The sequence below is a fragment of the Mytilus edulis genome, chromosome 8, assembly GCF_963676685.1.
Source record: "Mytilus edulis chromosome 8, xbMytEdul2.2, whole genome shotgun sequence".
Classification (NCBI taxonomy): domain Eukaryota; kingdom Metazoa; phylum Mollusca; class Bivalvia; order Mytilida; family Mytilidae; genus Mytilus; species Mytilus edulis.
This window is the reverse complement of record NC_092351.1, coordinates 17,062,716-17,081,779: the sequence shown is the minus strand read 5'-3', so window position 1 is coordinate 17,081,779 and position 19,064 is coordinate 17,062,716. Positions and strand designations below refer to the sequence as shown.

Below are 19,064 nucleotides of genomic sequence, written 5' to 3'. Positions count from 1 at the left end.
TAACAACTGTCATATTCCTGACTTGGTACAACTGTTTCATTACTGCTTTTCTGGCAAATAATACATTTTTCTAAGACTAAACTTGGTTTCATTCGCTTTGCACAACTAGGGCCACGTTTCAACGGACTTCCTTGTTATGCCATCTTTTGGGGTTTGGCCAGATCTCAATTTCTAAAAATAACTTCCAACGTAAAACCAAATGTTCCTCTTAAATGAATTAAACCTTATTAACACAACCTCAAAATAGAAAACAACAAACAAAATAAACTAAGAAACCAAGAACCTTTAACAAATACAAGTAATATCAAGTGATAATTGCTATTTAGTAATCGAACATATGGTGCGCTTGAAGTTCAAAATCAATAAGGATAACAATAATAGATCTGAGCCGTACCTGACACGACTTTCCGGAAAATTAAGTAAGATTGTAATTCGATAGTGAATATTTTGGATGCTATTTCAAGTCTTTTTGAGAAATTTTATTTGATAAAAAATTATGTCACTGAAAAGAGTATTTTCTGAATTTTCACGTTGTATAAGTTAGTTCATAATTTAAAGATTAATGCGTTCTTGCAAAGTATTGAAATCCGGTGAAGCGACGAAATGTCCAAAGTTTTAAAGCTTTGTATCTTCATATTTTTTTTACAAAAGACTTATGATGTTAGCTTTACTGCTTAATAAATAACATATTATATGTAATATTTAAATCCTATAAGAAATACATATATTTTGCAACGATTTAAAAAAACCGGCCAAAATGGCATGCCTCGTAGAGTTCATATTTTATGTCATTTTTGCTAACAAAACGACAAATTTAAAAAAACTGCACAATACGACTTTTTGACGACCAGTCTAAAATTAAATTAAAATCATTTTTCTAGATATAGACCAATTTTTAGCCGTGTACCATAAAGTGAAATTAAACTCTGTTAATAATCGACTTTTAACTGTTCCGTCACCGCACTAATAAGTTTTACAATAACCATCACTAATATGGTGTCGGAGTCTCAGCTTACTAGCGGTATTTTTCGCGGTCTTGGATTTTTTGATACCATGCAATACCGTCGTCTGGTCTGTTATTTTACCAATTTTGTCATGTTCCCTATTTTGACATTTTAATTGAGTGTAAATTCGCATAATGGGCGATACAAACATAGAGGACCACTTAACAAGACGACGCACCATGTTTCGCTTTCTAGAGTTACCGCGGTTGTTGTTCTTCATCTTGTTTCGTCTCCTCTTAATCGATTTATGAGATTTGAACATCGTTAAACAACTGTTATCATAAATAATATCAGTTTAAAGTCACCTGATACGTATGCAATTTAAAACTGACGGTTGTAGTTATAATGATAATGTTATATCTAGTGTTGTTAACGTTTAATGGGTTAACTGGTTAACTGTCGGAAGAATCGATTATCGAATACCAAAAACGCCTACCAGTTAATCGGATGTCCCCCCTCCCCCAATTCTAATAGATTTGATAAAATGGATATAGAACTCATTAATATGTTTTCAAATGACAGTCTTGCTTTATTAATTTGACAGATCTATAAAATTACACATAAAATTGCTACTATTAATTTTGCTAGTATCACTTCTAATTGCATTGACTGTTCCAATCTAGTTATAAAAACAACTAATTTTATGCGTTTTGTATAAAAATTACATTTAAGTACTATACAGTCAAAAATAGACAAGAAAATTGAAGGAAAAAAAAATTATGAATCATAAAACACACTGTTTTCCATATATTTGGTACATATACAGATCACGAAAGGAACAATCACTTTTTCTTAACTACCCTGTTCCAAGTCAGGAAAATGGCCGTTATTATATTATAGTTCGTTTCTGTGTGTGTTACATTGTAGTGTTGTGTTTCTGTTGTGTTCAAGTTCTCCTCTTATATTTGATGTGTTTCCTCAGTTTAAGTTTGTAACCCGGATTTTTTTTTCTCAATCGATTTATGAATTTCAAACAGCGGTATACTACTGTTGCCTTTATTTATTTATTTATTTACATTAAATCGCTTCTAGTTCACAACCTACTGATATTCTACTTTCTGCAATCTTGTACCCCTTGTCCTCGCAGTCAAAACCCACTTTCTACTCAACAATTCTCTGTGGCTGCCTTCGATCCAGACGTGCGTTTCGTCTACATAAGACTCATCAGTGACGCTCATATCAAAATATTTATAAAGCCAAACAATTACAAAGTTGAAGAGCATTGAGGATCCAAAATTCCAAAAAGTTGTGCCAAATACGGCTAAGGAAATCTATGCCTGGAATAAGAAAATCCTTAGTTTTTCGAAAAATTTAAACTTTTGTTTACAGGAAATTTATAAAAAAAAAATGACCACATTATTGATATTCATGTCAACACCGAAGTGAAATTATCTCTTTGGTCTTTAGAGTAGTCTGATATGTATTCCATGATATACCATAAAGCTGTTAAATAATGCTCCTGTTCTATATCTGTTTCCATATAGTCACTGCTTGTGTGTGTGGTTAATGTTATCGGTAGTACATTTGTATATTTTGTTTTTCTTCCTTTTTGATGGTTCAAATGTTTGGAAATCAAGACAAAATATATCCATCGATTTTTACGATGTTTTTTTTAAAGGCACAAGATGTATTTCCTTCTTTTAGTATATCTCGCCTTGGTGTATCCTCTCGTTTATGACTGCGGATATGGATGGCCATCTTTGTATGTCGCGCACTAAAGAACTAGAGTGTTCGCGGCCAGGATAATACATCTCACATGTAGTACTTAAAAACCACATGAACATGAGTTGCTGGTTAAACTATTTGACTGATATATCCGTCATCGATGCCTATCTCTCAGTATGATTACATTATCTATAATCGTAAGCTGATCAAAGTGTCTTTGCAATATACTAGGTGGTAGTTGTTCTTTTATCAGTTCCATATCAGACTTTACAAGTTCACAAACTGTCGAATTTCAGAATCCTACCGCTGCTACTGTTCCCAGTTAATAGAATCTACATTCTGCATATGCATTACAATGCTACTTGTATCCAACAACATACGGTGCTGATATAGCTAATTTAATGTCCTCGATGGATTCCTTAGATATAAAAACTTATAAAAAAAAATACCTGGCTCATAATTTTGTAAACTAACATATATATGGTTTTCGCATCTAGTTTATGAAATCGTGACAATGCATATGCTTCTGAGTTTTGCTTTACTGAAAAGGCAACAGTAGTATACCCCTTTTCAAAAGTCATAAATCGATTGAAAGAAAATAAATCCGGATTGCAAACAAAACCCGAGGGAGACACATCAACCACAAGAAGAAAACAACGGAACAACAGAAACACTGCACGATATAGAACGTCGATATTGCATGCAGCTAACGTTTATAGCCCCCTGTTGCCTTTCGAATCTAGATTTTCAGTGGTCAAAACATATGTGAGCGGGTTGTTATCTGTAAACACACCATAGGATTTCAAAAGACATTATGATACAAATTGCCTTTACTGTCTATTCCGAAGCCAAGTTTTAAGTATGTGGGTTGGGTTATGTCTTTAAACCATGTGCATGCAATCTTCGACGACTGAAAACGCAATGACCAGTTGCTAACCCTCAGGTTCCTGATTTAGCACTTCTTCTACTCATATACTACTAGCTTCTGTGTGCAACTAAATTGACTTCTGTTGGTTTGATCCGAGTCTTTTATCTAGTTCGTTAAATGCTGTTTCCCATGTTTCGCCCATGCCAATGATTTCTGTTGTATCTTTTTCTGATTTAATGCGTTTGTATTAAAATTACAAACGGTCTGGTTGTCTGTCAAACAATTTGTAATTCTTTTGTGCGAAGCAAAGCATATACATCTTACATGTTCGTGTTGTTCAATGAGCGAAAATCCACCTCGCGTACTGAAACCAAGTTGAACTTAACAAGGAAGGTTTATAACAGATCTATGATAGCCAATATCGAGATTGATTGACATTAGTGAGATTTATAAATGTTTTAAATGTATTATTAGACAATTCTTTCTGTAAAATTAATATAATGCTGAACAACCGACTAAATGCTTTAATTTTCATAAAGGTTTATTCTGAACTCTTAGATCAAGTATTGCTGGTATTAGATTCATTTTCATTGATCATAAATGATGTTAATTTGTCTTTTTACTGGGTAGTATCTAATATAATACAAGACGTAAGTAAATGCTCTGCAGAAACTATACTTATATTTTACATTTACAGTGACAACAATCGGCTTAGTAACATCTAAATTTATGTCTCACTCGAGTGGATGACAAACGATTTTGATTTTGTTGATATTTTAATTGGATGTTGTAGTTTTCCTTCAACCTTGATATGAACAAGCTGTGATTTGCTACTTGTTTGATACTAGGAGATCAAAAGTTCTTTAAAAAGGCATAGTCTGTAATCGGATATAATTATATAGCTCTTCTCAAGTTTCCTACGTTTATATCCTTGACTTTCAAATTTTGACTTTGAGCGTTCCTGAGCAAGGTTAATCCAGAAATAATTGCGCCTCGGACGCATAAAATTTATTTCAGAAGTCAGTGCTTCTGTACTTACAAATCTGTCTTAATTTCTCCCTTCATTGTTCATAAATGCATTTGTGAAACTTCGGTTCCAACTCATTCGTGCATTGTTTACCTTAGATAGATGTGACTACTATTATAGGTCCTTTTTGTCATATAGCTCTACAAAAGTTCGGGTGTTATACATCCTGGACTTTCAAATGTTTGGCTTTGAGTGTTCCTGGTAAAATGTAAATGCTGAAAAGCGCGTCGGACGCATAAAGTAGTTTGAGTGTTTTTTTACTTCATTTTTTAAAGGCGGATTAATTTATACTGCTATCTCGAGCTCGCATCGTGAAATAGCGGGACGTAATAGTTATTTGCTTCAATTTGATAATTTTGAGACAGATTGATAATTTATGAGTTACTGGGGATTCATTATTATTCGTTGGATACCAATTTTCCTGGATTTCCTGGGTACAGGTGAACCACGAATTTAAAAGTTCAATAAACTGGAAATATTTTATAGGGTTGTAAGCAGACATTGGCAAAACAAAGAAATCAAATATCAGGGAAAATGCAGATTCTCATCAATCCGCGAAAATTAGTACCCACGAAAATAAATGTATTCACAGTAGACTGCTTGTTAAAATAAAGATAAATATATGAGATGTATTCTGTTATTTGAAATGTTTTAAAAAACAACAAATATATTTAAGCGTTCAACTCAACTTTTTTTTAAGCCATTTAAAGATTTAAGGGGAGATAATTCTTGTATTGGGGGCATATTGTTTTACCCCTGTCCGTCCGTTCTTCTGTCTGTCCGTCCGTCCCATTGTGGGTATATAGTAATTTAGCATAACTCCTCCTACAGTTTGAATCCTAGGAAGTTTTCACTTTGGTGTCTCTTTGTACATATATATTGTGTTCAGTGTTTTACTTTTTTTATTAATATTTGCTCTTTTGGGTGACAGTTGAACTTTGTTATTTTTATGGTATATGCGGATTAATGCTATAGTTTTTTTTTTTAAATAACTCTTTGCATCTGCGGGGACATCAATTGTGTCTCTCGGACACAGAAATATCTCAAAGAAAGTCCTACATTTATTTTGTTAATAATAATACAGTTACTTCTGCAGGGCCGTAACTACATGGATGCAACTGAGGCAAATGCCTCATGCTGAAAATTAAAAAAAAATATATCAAATTGTTTTCATGGCAAGTGTCTTGCAAGAAGCAAGTTCTCTTCACTCTCTGGTGTCGCCCCTGCATGTTTCTCGGGATCCATATTTCTATTTTGCTTTTCGTTTTCAGTGTTGATGGTCTATTGTTTGTACTTATGTATCTTACTAGTATCTGTACCCAGGTTTGTATTTTGTTCATTTATTGTCCTACTTTTTGATTATAGTCTAAGTGTTGATTTTCATTAGTAAATGTGTGTTTTGGCAATGTTGCATTTCCATCGATGTCCAGAAGGTGCGAGGAAATAATTTAAGAAGATACGATGCTATTGGACACAGAAAATTGGTCGACGTTTCTTCAAGGAGAATTGAAATTTATAAAAAAAAAATATATACAAAACTGGCTCTTTTTTGTAGATAAAACTAGAAAGCTGACATGTTTAAAATTTAAATTAAAGTAAGACCACACATCTCCCGGTATAAAAATAAATTCAGTGAAAAAAACAACAATGTATTGCCATATGATCTTTTACCTTGAAGTATTAAACTTGCGTTACCTTAAGTCGTGTTCAGAAACTTTAAAATAAAATAAAGGAAATGGAATAATCGTAAACGGGACTTAATCGCACACAAAGTCAATGCATAGAAAAAATACAAATCATCAATGGTCAGGGTTTTTATTCCTGTTCTTCATCATGATAGTCGCTGGAGGGCCTTTGACAATGAAAGACTAATTAAAACCAAAAACAAGGTCAAGATGGTCCCTAGTGTCGACTTAAGCAGTACTAGTACTTGAAGTATAATACTGCACTGTCACTATATTTAAATCTAGTTATAAAAAAATATCACCAAAGTCTAAACACAATACAAGACAAAAATACAAATTCGGTATTAATGATTATGATAATTTCGAGTTTTGGTTTTTTCCTACATATCGATCTTTTTATGTTGTCCCTAAAACCTAAAAGTCTGAAATTACAACATGTACAATGAATCTATATATTATTTGCTTTCATACCAGAATATTGTCGAAAAAAATAGCTAAAAATTAATTGCGTTTCAATGTAAGAAAGAGCCCGGGAAACTCTCACAATTTTTCGCGATTATATTTTGCCTCACTTTTAAAAGAGGCTGGTTACGGCCCTGTTCTGAGTGGAGTGCGAGGGCATCACTTTGTCTAGTCGTATATTATTTCAAAACTCTATCTCATAGATTTCTTTCAATTTACAGAAAAGTTTTTTACATGTATAATTTATGCAAAATAGTAGTGCTTATTGTGGAAGTGTTGTTGTACTTGTGGAATTTGATAAAATTGCTCTCCGATATATATATTGCTATTATTTGAGTAGCTTTTTTATGTATATGGTCCAACTCGTATGGGTATGACATCTATGGTATTATGGACCATAAGCGTATGGTCATAGTTGTCTGCGTATGTATTTTTATGGTCCAACCACTGCTGCGCTCCTTGCCTTTCAATACTGGGTAAACATTGTACTTAATAAAAGTATGGACAATATTTAATTTTGGAAGCTGGAATATAAAACTTTTCAAGGCATATATGTGCCAGTGGTAATTATCAAATGTGGGTAATTAGGCCAAATCCGTTTACGGTCAACTTCTTGGTAATGAAATGGTGTACGCACTAATTTATGAAGGCACCGGCTACGATTTTATGAATACGGTATTTTCTAACAAAATGTATATATTTTTTTATCGATATATGGTATCAGCTGGTTACCGTATTAAACAATTCAGATAATTATTCAATACCGACGTCTACACCTACACCTATCCGGCCTACGGGTAACGTTTTAAAGAAGGGATTATCTCAACGACCACAGGCATTAATAATGTTTTTTTTATTATCAAATTTTAGATACTGTATAAAGCTTTTAATTTTGAATGGTTTTTTTATTTTGTCTTTAAAATTGTATTTTAAGGAATATCGACAAACAAAGTGTTTTGCATAAATTTTTTTTTATTTTCAACTATTTAATTTTTTTTTTTTTACTTTTGCTATTTTATTGTCCAGTGTATTTTTGTATGGTCAGTGAATGTATGATACTATCGGTGTCTGATTACCGGTGACAAGCGAATTCCATTTATTTAATTACACTAATAACACGGATTTCAGACAGTCTTTTTCCGAAATTGGTTTTAGATTTTTATCGTCTCACAGATGGCGCCATCGACATCCGTCAATATTCAATACATCAAATACATGAAAATAGCTGTTTGCAATTAACTAGTACAATTTAAACACCGACAGGCACATTTACAAATTAAAAACATTAGTGATGTAACATTTTGAAACAAAGAAAGTAAGTTTGTCTTTAAGATACGAATGCTATTATCATTAAAACGTTCAATCTTTACCTTCTTGATGTTTATGACATCTTACACCAAAAATATAGAATTATTGGTCTTTATTTACTTTAAATTATGAGTCTCAACTGTAAATAACTTTACTGAACTTACCTAATCCTAAAACTAGCCCTAAACTGTTTAGAAAAAAACCCTAACCATAGTGGACAGGGATCCTTTGGTAAAAGCAGCTACTGAGTACTGTCAGTGTCATGACTGTAAATTCAGAAATTATTGCATGCATTTATTATTGTCATCAATGGTAATTTTGGACTTAAATGGGATTTAATTTTTTTTGCTATATTGAGAAAAATCCTGTTTAAATTATTACACAGCTTCTGTAGCTGTTTAGTACAAGTAATCTTGATGTACAGTTCTAAAGATGCATCAAATGTTCATCTAACAAACGTTGCCAAAAAGGCAAACTCAACCCTAGGCTTCCTCAGAAGAAATTTACGATACTGCCCACAGGAATGTAAGAAAACTGCTTACATTTCCTTAAGTAAGATCTACAATGGAATATGCAGCAACAGTATGAGACCCCTACAGTATTACAGACTCAAACAAGCTAGAACGAGTACAAAGACAAGCAGCACGCTTTATAACAGGCGATTACAGAACTAGAGAAGATGGCTGCATAACAAACATGCTTACAAAATTAGAACTACAAGAGCTACAATTGAGACGCACAAGCCAAAAGCTTATATTTATGTACAAGGTGGTTGAGGGGCTGGTACCTGCTATTGATCCAGACGACTTCCTCAAATCAGCAAGACCAAGACGAAACATCACAGCTAAAAAGTTTGACAACTATCAAGCCACAAACATTGTTGAAAAACAAGTGAGGAACAATACCAGGTGTTTTGACATTCCTACTAGTAAAACACTGCAACATTCAAATTCATTCTTTGTGTCCACAATAGTAAATTGGAACCATCTAGAAGACACTATTGTTCGCGCAACAAGTGTGGAGAGCTTTAAATCTGCTCTCGCGAAACGTCTATAAATCGACGGCGCCTTCACTCTCCTTGTATAAAAGCCAGAATTGGTAGCTACAACGTACCTATACAGATACATCTGTAAAGCTGTATTTAAACTCTACTATAAAGCTGCATATAAGCTTTACATCTGTAAAGCTGTAGATAAACTGTAAATCTGTTAAGCTGTATTTAAACTGTACATCTGTAAAACTGTATATAAACTGTACAGTTTTAAAGTTGTATATAAATTGCAACTCTGTAAAAATGTACATTAACTGCACATTTGTAAATCTGTGTATAAGCTAAACATATAGTTTCTACCAGTGCATCTTGTGTGATACGATATCTATCCACATTTTATATATAGTTTTACAGATTTACAGTTTATATACAGCTTTACAGATGTACAGTTGATAAACAGCTTTACAGATGTACAGATTATATACAGCTTTACAGATGTACATTTTTAGAACTGTACATCAAGATTACTTGTTCTAAAGTAGCTGTGTATGACTATAGTATAACCCTGTCACATTTTTCGCAATAATAAAAACCTCGCAATAATTTCTGAATGTACAGCATATGTATCATAAATACATTTTTTGTAACTGCAAGTTTGTGACATTTCAGCATTTCTACTTTACTCTTGACATCATGCATAAGTATTTATTATCAGCAACATGCTACTTTAAAAAATGTTGACCTGATATTTTTCATTGCATTTTCGATAATATTCACATAATCAAGAGAAGTTATGTATGTTTATTTATATTATTATCTGCTTTAAGGTCTATTTTCTCAATTACTTTTTTTTCCCATTGTGAGAATACTTTGTTCATTTAAGGACATGTTTCATTGCATTTTTCTGTAGGCTCAGCTTGGTTTTTTTTACTCCTTGTTCTTTCAAGCTTGGTTTCTAATACATTTTAATTGTTTCCTAATCACTGAATTTATGATGTAGTAATTAGCTACAGCAGCTGCCCTCTTTTGTTCACCTTCAGTTTCTAATGGCTGCTAACCATGTCACACATCATTTTGGTCTCGTCAAATCAAAACACATTAGGGCTGGCAATATTTCAGTTTTTGAAAAAAGGAATATATTTTTTCTCATCATACTGAAGTCATATCTGAATTATGTATTATTAAACTATTTTACAGCCTCCATCATGGATGATGATGATGAGGACAAGTCTATTTCTCTCACTGGGTTTCTGTTTGGTAACATTGACACCAAAGGAGAGCTTGATGAAGATTTTCTAGATGAGGTAAGATGTATCTGCATGTAATCAGTCCACCATTCGTAAAGCAAAAGGTCATGTATATGTAGTGTTTCTGTCTGTGTTGAAAATATTAAGTGATTTTTTGTTTCTTCTTGGAACCATTTCCTTTCTCAGTAATGACTTGCTTAAGCATTTGAAGTTTGAAACAACTATTGCAGTATATGTCTCTTGTTTAGTTGTTTATCATGTAAAAATTTGCAAGATTGACTAATAAGTCTTACTCTTGTAGATACATAGTTTGTCAGTGAATTGCTATTTTAGAAATAATGGAAATTTTCCTTTTTCTTGTAGGAATCAAAGAGACATCTTGGATCCCTTGAACTTCTTGGTGGTATTGGGTCCATGGTGAAAGAGATCACTGATTCAGAAGACGGAGACAGAAGTGATTCACTAGATGGAGCAGGTAATCAAGGAATAACAGTGCTGTATTGAGTATTTGCTGTTGTCAATTAGGGATTTGCTAATTTAGTTACAATGGCTTCAAAGAGTGAAATTACATTAATTACATGAATGATTTTTGCAAACTGATAGTTCATTTACTTTGATAAATATATTTCTATCTATAAACTACTTTAGAATATCTACACATGATTGATGCTTTGATAAAAAAAAATACATTTGTAATCTGTGAGCAGCAATAAGGGGGCAATAAAACAACACAAGATATACTACCATACAGTCAGAAAAATGGATAAGTGCCAACCCAATATATATATATTTTAATGTTATAGATCTTATCTGACTTTATTTACAGTTTACACCTACATTAACACACAAGCCAGTGACACATTAGAGCATAATCTTGTTGATTCAATATAAACAGATCCTTGTGTCAATTTGCAGAAGTTTGATATAAAGTTGTAAAATGTATATTTTCAGATAACTATAGTAACAAAGCCTCTACAGCAGTGGACTACTCTGATATAAATGAGACTGTAGAAGAGGACGAAGAACAGCGATCATTTGCATTTGTTGGTTTGTATGATGTCTTTGTATATATGGTCACAATGCATGCTCTGTGGAAGTTTTTTTTTTTCAAAATCATTTGGTTGATTTATTATTGCTGTATAACACACATCTTCATATACGGTATTCACATTCCCATAAAGTGGCCTCTGTGTCCGATAGGTCTAAGTTGTTCATCTAAAATATCTACTTACCTGTCAATAACAAGTATCGGTAAAAATATTCTGAAGTCCATGAACATCATTAATTTAAATATTTATAGATTATATTTATTGTTGATACGAGATTGATTTTCTCACTTGAGCCGGGATGGGGAAACCGAGAAAAGCAATTGAATTGAGATGGCCAATGATGATCTGTTTATCGCTATTTTACCTATGGCAACATTGTCAATTTCATGTCAATTTCATTAGCAAAACCATGTGACTCCTAAGTTTCTAGCAATAATTTTCCATCTCAAGCGAGTAGCATGATATAAAAAATTATCACAAAAAAAGCTCTATGGAAAAATACACAAAATGGCGATAATACTGAGTCTTTGACTCTTAAAAATTCAATTTTATGATAGTTAGCAGGCGAAATGCACTCTAATTTTTAGTTTATCTATTGCTCTGGCATGTTTTTTCCCCGTATACAATCTGATATAAAGATTTTAAGAGTGTTAAGTATTGATTGTAAAATAAGTTTTGTACATTTATGTTAACAGTATTACATATAACTTTGGAAACTTAAATCCTTTAGTATTTCTAAAATAAAGAGTAATTGTATTTTAATTTGGTTGCTGCCATAACATTTAATTAGTAAATACCTGTATAAAGAGTTTTCAAGGGAAGTAACTGTTTATATACATGTACTGACATAAAACCTTATACACATCCATTGTTTTCAAAGAGAATTTTGCATAAAGGTCAGTAAAAGCAAGATTTTTTGATTGCTTAATGGCTAGCAGTTCCATTATAAAATAGATGAGGATACCTGTGCTTTGTTGTCTCTGAATAATTCTTTGCAAAAAGAACACTAGTATATTCAAGTTTTATCATTAATTGTATTACTATTGCTGCAGTGTTTTAAATCCTGTGGAATACCCATGAGGGTTTGGACAGTTCAATTTTTTTACATTTAGTTCAAAACTACATTTTTAATTTAAGTACTTTTATAATTACAGACTGATCAAATCAATCAATTATGTAAAAAAAAATACCTATGATTTATAAAACTGTCAAATGTTAAATTTTATCTGAACCTCAACTATTTATATCATTTATAAATGGGAATTGTGATTTGTTATTTATCATTTAATTTTCTAATTTATTTAATATAGTATATTTAAAAGACTCCAGACCAGCACTTCATACTGCCCAGTATTACCTAGTTAAATCCCCAAAAGATATTTGCAGCCATAGATAGTTTATATAAGTTGAGTTGAACCATCAAATAATGCTGTAATTTTACAGACATGTTCTTTTTTTTTTTTATAGGAAATGAAACAGGTGAATATGAAGATAAAGATTCTAGACTTATGCCACCTCCATCATGGCTGCCAAAAACTCCTAAGGCTGAGGATGAGGCTGGATTTACCTCCCCTGATAAAAACTCTGCCAACAAGTATCATACACCACTTGCTTCACTGAGACCACCAGAGTTATCCAATGTAGATGTTACTGAACTATTCCCAGAATTCAGACCAGGCCAGGTAAGATACAGATATATAGGTACCAGTGCTAAATCACTCTGAGAAGTCGAGAACTTGTCAGTCAGGTCAATCTTATTTGAAAATTATCTTTGAAATTATGCATATTAATATGTATTGAAATCAATGCTGTTTCCATCATCAAGGCTTAATTTTACAGCTTTTTCTAGAACTCTATAAAATAATGACAAACATTGCAGTTATTTTTCTAAGAGGTCAAAATAAATGCTTACTTCATTGTTATAACATATCTTATGCTATATACAGAAGGTGGATGGTGAGGTAAGAGTGTGTCATTTTCTTTGGTCTTTGGACTAAGATTGAATGCTAAGTCTCAAGTCTCTGGGTTATGTTTGTTTTAGAAGGGTTTCTGTTGACAATCACACTTTCTTATTTTGCGAAAAATAGCATTGTTGCGAACATGATTTATTCTTTAACAAATATTGTTTTTCTAAGGAAAATCGACCTTGGGAAACCCTGTAATATGTATGAAGGATTTTTTTTAAACTTACAAAAAAGGACCTGATTCATATGTTCAAAAATAATTGCATTAATAGTACAAACACATCTATGGTAACTAATGTTTTAGAAATGTACTTTTCAAGACTCCTTTGACGATTTATATGCCTCATTTTGCCAAACTTATTGTCAATTTTTACTGACCAAGACTTGAAAACAAATCTGTTCATTTCTATTTTATATATCGTAAAACTGCTTGCTTTGGGGGGTTACTGTACTGTCTTTTCTTCTCTAATTGTGGGATGTATGTTGGATTAATTTGTTTCAGTTTTCCATCGCATGCATGATAACATGTTAAATTATTTGACATATATTTGGATTTAAAAATTCCACAATATGAAGCTATTTCAGAACTCATATTGAGTGAGTCAGTTCATAATTGAAAAGTAAAATCACAAAAATACTGAGCTGAGAGGAAAATCTTAATTGGAAAGTCTATAATCACATGGCAAAATCAAATAACAAAACACATCAAAAACGAATGGACAAGAACTGTCATATTCCTGACTTGGTACATGCATCTCCAAATGTAGAAAATGGTGGATTAAACCTGGTTTTATAGCGCTAACCCTCTCACTTTGATGACAGTCTCATCAAATTCCGTTATATTTACAATGATGTGTGAACTAAACAGATATAATAAATAAAATAGTCAAAGTATAGGTACAGCAGTCATCATCGTGTAACAATTTTAAAAGGAACAATTTAACAGAACACAAAAACATCTATGTACAAACTCATTCATTGATTCGCGTGTCTGACGTCAGAAAATTTTATACGTCACATATATTTGTCGTTCAATGTACATACAAACTATTTTAAAATTTCACATAGGCAATGTTAGCATACAGGGTTAAAAAATCAAAAGTATGTAAGAATTAATTTCAGAAATAGACAGAGATTTGAAATAGTCCTAAAGTTATATAGAATTTATAAGAATCCACAAATAGTTCATTCCACTACGCGATTGAATAATTTTGAGGTTGTGGTCCAACGTTTTTTGTAATTCATATTAAAAATGTATCATAATGACATAAAATAGAACAATATTATACTGACGGGATCTTTTAAAGTACAGAGTCACGTAATAGAACCAACGAAATACAAAAAGTTATATACAAAACACACCAGCAAAAAATGAAAGACAATACAAACACACCAACGGGATGTTTAAGTACCGAGCCAACATTTAAATTGACCAGTTGGTATTGTTAGATTTAAATCTACCTTGATGCTACCTGTAAAAAATTTTATTCACCTAACCCAAAGTTTCAGCATGCTTTTTTCCTGAACTTTTTCTTACCTAGGATTCTTCTATTGAGAGATTTTTATTTTACTGTCATCGAAAATATTAGGAGTTATCAAGCCAAACAAGAATGACTATATCATATATGTTATTTTCTTGCAGTTTATTTAAAATTGCATGGCCTAAAATGCACTACATTTCATCTTAATGTTTGCATAGCCACTACTAGCAGTGTTTAATACCCTAAATAATCCAGTTGTAATATTTCACTCACTTTATGAAACATCAAAATCATATTTGAATAAACAATTTCATTTATTTTTTTACACTGATATTTGACATCTCATCCAGAATTCCAAAGTTTTTAAATAATTCCCAATTTTATTCATTTTTCACTTCTTCACCAGATTTTTTTCTAAATCCATAGTATAAATTCTGATTAACTTCCCATGATATACATCCTAATTTAACAGGTGCAGAATCTATATAATTCAGAATCTTGTAAATTTTTTTTATCATTTCCATTACTATATTCCAAATAGTTATCCTCACTTTACAAATATTTTGTAATATTTTATTTATATTTTTACTACATATCACTTGATTTTTCTATATCCACAGTAAACATTTTATTTCATTTCCTATTATAAATTTCCAAATCAAACAATATTTGATCCAGAATTTTATAATGACTATTTCCAATTTCACATTCACTTAAAACATTTCCCCACGTTAGGAATATTTTAGAATATTTTACTTTCATTTTACACTTTATCACTAGATTAGACTATATCCACGGCATTAATTCAACATTTAATTTCATTTCCAAGATCCCATTTAAATGGTAAATCATCTTAAGTTTGTAATAGATCCCAAATTAATAATGAATGTTTTTAAAATCACATTTAAAGCCACAGAAACATGTTGGATGAACTCACACTATATCTCCTACTTGAATTCCAGTTTTGAAATTTTTTAATCTTTAACATAACTAAATCCCATCGTATGAAAATTTGAATTTCCTTGAGCAAACACAGCATTTTATGCACAAAAGTCCCACTAATATTATAATAGATTTCAAAGAAAAAACACAGCAAGGTATACTCCAAACTTATTTTTGAATTTTACATGTACAACATCATATGTAAGCCCCACAAAACAGTTTGAATGAATTATTTCCTCCTTGATGTCCTTCATGACAATAAAATCTTGAAAAAAACACATCACATTTTAAGAAGCAAAATTGCTATAAAAAATCTAAGAAGTGAATTCAAATAAAATAAATCCAATATTGTATGCACAATGACACCAAAAGATTTCAAACATTGCAAATAATAATCCAAAATGAGAATCTTGAAGGGACATGTGAAGAAATGAACAACATATCCATCTGAAAATTTAAACTGTAAACACCTGAACAGCTATTTCTTGTTTCACTGGCAGCTGGACAATACTATATATAAGGGTTAGAATTTTAAAGAAGCATTTAGTGTGTAAAAACAGTTTAATTTTCAAACATAGTAATACATATTTAATTTAATCTTTTACTGATTTAGAATTTTAGGTAAAAAATAGATAAATTATATATATCAGGGATTTAAAACAATGAAAACCAAAACTATTTTCTTCCCTATCAATTTTTTAATAGAATAATCCTAGGTAAGAAAAAGTTCAGGAAAAAAGCATGCTGAAACTTTGGGTTAGGTGAATAAAAATCTGTACAGGTAGCATCAAGGTAGATTTAAATCTAACAATACCAACTGGTCAATTTAAATGTCCCTATTGTGTTGTCAATTTTAAAAACAGGTTGAGCTATAGGTAAAGTTTTACAGTAACACCTATAAGCAACTCACTGTAATAATAAAACAAAGACAAATGAAAGAACAATAAAACATGTTAAGATGATAAACAACATCAGTATGCAGAATCTATACATCAAGACCATCATGTATTATTTGTGAAGTTGATACGGAATATTTATCAACAAGTGATGTTTTTTTTTTTTATCCAACATATATAATATACAACAGTACAGTTATCAAACAGTAAGTTCATATATATGAATGTAATATAGTACAACCTATCAGAAAATGTATAGAACTTGAAAATAACATTTTGTTGGGATTTTATGATTGTATCTTATCAAAAAGGACATACAAAAAAAAAGTATAGAGAATTAATAAATAAAAGAATTAAAAGATGATTAAGAAAAAGAAAAAAAAACAACAACAAAAAACAAAACAAAAAAAACAAAATATAAAAAAAAACAAAAATTTAGTGATGAGTGAATTTTTATTTTTATAGATCTCTTGCAGGAAGGCACCAAAGCAGAAAATTAAAACAGACTTCAAAGATATGATTATTATTTGGACTAAATATGACTATGAAATTATGTAATATAAATGGTTTGTCTGATGAAATAAGCCTGGCCGTCAATAGTTATCATGTTCCTTAACTTGCTTCAGTAATAATATCTATTAAACTGTATTTATTGATATGATAATATAGAATATATTGTTTTTGATGCTATTTCAGGTTTTGAGATTTTCTAGACTATTTAAACCAGTACATGTACCACATCTTTATAAAAAGAAAAAGAAGAAGAAAACAGAAGATGGAAAGGATGATAAACATCCTGATGGAAGGAAAGAGGAATATAAGGAGGAAAAACTTGAGAATGTTTACGATGCTGATGGTATGCAATATGACACATTAGTTTTGGGAAATATTTAACTGTTTGTCATGTTTGTATAGCATTTGATAAACTGAATTATCACTTCAGAGGTCAATTTTGAAATGGGATTTTGAGATATATATATTCCTTCGATTTATAATTTTCAAAATCTTAAACAATGTATTTAAAAACAATCCAAATAACTCAAACACAACCAAGAATTTTACAAATGCAGCATTTATTCAAAAATTTATAAACCAGGTTAATTCCATTTCCAAATTTTATGCAAATCTCCTCATTAAAAAATGAAAATAACAATAAATAAAAAGAAGGATTAAAATGATACACACAGCTGTCCAACCAAAAAAAAAATTGTTTCAGTATAAATGAAAAATGTATGATGTCCTATAGTTGCTTACTGCTACATCATCTGGTCCAGGTTCACATTTATCTCTTTGGTAATCATACCACATCATCTTATCTTTAAGTTTATCATAAATAATGCTAGGCACAACCATATGATCTATATTTATTAGTTGATGAAGACAAGAAGGATTTATCTCACATGACAGCCGCCCAGAGAATCATGCATGGTCTAGAGAATCAGGACAGTGGAATAGAGGATAGATCTTCACCCAGTGAGGAGGAAGAAGATTGGTCAGAGGAAGAAATGGAGGATACTTTCCAACTTAACCTTGGTCGACCTGCCAGACCTGAGGAGATAATGTCGGATGATGAGGTTTGATATAATATTATTTCCTTTGTTGCTTTTTTTTAATTAAGTTATAAAAGAAGTTTTGAAGAAATAGATTCATCGTATTATATCATATCATATTTGTCAACAAGTTGTATTTTGTTGAACTTCAGGGGGTGAAATTCATCTGTCTTGGTATGGTAACTGTTCATTTATTGGTTCCAAAGCTTGACCTCAGAGTTTTACCTGTCTATTTAGCATTGTAAAAATATTGTCATGGATTAGCTTCTGATATAAAGTTCTTTATATGAAGAATCTGTGTTAAATATAGATTCCATAACTACAACAAGTGTATTACGATATTTCTCCACTCGACACAGTTAAATCTTAATATTTAAAGCGCGAGGGTTGCTGAGCTTTTTAAATAATTAAAATTTAACTGTTGAGAGTGGAGAAATATAGTAATCCATGAGTTACAGTGGTGGAATCTGTTTCTCTAATGATTTTTATCCTTCCTTTTCAAATATTTGAGGAAAGTTGTGTACTTTTGATGTGACATCATCAGGCATGGTCGCCTTTTTTCATGACGTCACAATAAGAAAGTTTAGAAGAAAAGAAGAAAATTTAACGTCACAATTAAATTTCAACCAATAATTTGCCAAGAACAAATTTTTCACTGGTGAGGAGAAATATTTTTCTCACACCGGTCAGGAAATAGCACAAAAATTAGAGAAAATACCTTACACCCACATTACACAATGAAATGGACCACACTTTTCAGTCATGGCTTGTCTTTAAAATTTTGAAACATTTAGTCATATCAATAACAGATAAAAAATGTGTAAAATCCTTGCTTGACTTTGAGAATATGTTTTATGAGTCACTATTATGAAAATAAAAGTCAGTAGCTGACATTTGCATATTTTCTGTAAATCAAGTGTCATGA

At 31.3% G+C, this 19,064-nt stretch overlaps 1 protein-coding gene across 2 annotated transcripts in view; it reads left to right on the top strand.

Annotated features, from left to right (window-relative positions):
- The first annotated feature begins 7,858 nt into the window (after nucleotides 1-7,858).
- LOC139484958 (transcription initiation factor TFIID subunit 1-like) overlaps nucleotides 7,859-19,064 on the top strand; it is a 49,405-nt gene continuing 38,199 nt past the window's right edge. For both annotated transcript variants that reach the window (XR_011655210.1, XM_071269021.1), the window contains exons 1-7: nucleotides 7,859-8,026; nucleotides 10,208-10,314; nucleotides 10,621-10,732; nucleotides 11,209-11,304; nucleotides 12,774-12,988; nucleotides 17,286-17,445; nucleotides 17,961-18,163. Coding sequence is in view for 1 of the 2 variants with exons in the window: in XM_071269021.1 (XP_071125122.1) it covers nucleotides 10,216-10,314; nucleotides 10,621-10,732; nucleotides 11,209-11,304; nucleotides 12,774-12,988; nucleotides 17,286-17,445; nucleotides 17,961-18,163 (885 nt within the window). In the remaining variant the exon portion in view is untranslated. The remainder of the gene's footprint in view (nucleotides 8,027-10,207; nucleotides 10,315-10,620; nucleotides 10,733-11,208; nucleotides 11,305-12,773; nucleotides 12,989-17,285; nucleotides 17,446-17,960; nucleotides 18,164-19,064) is intronic.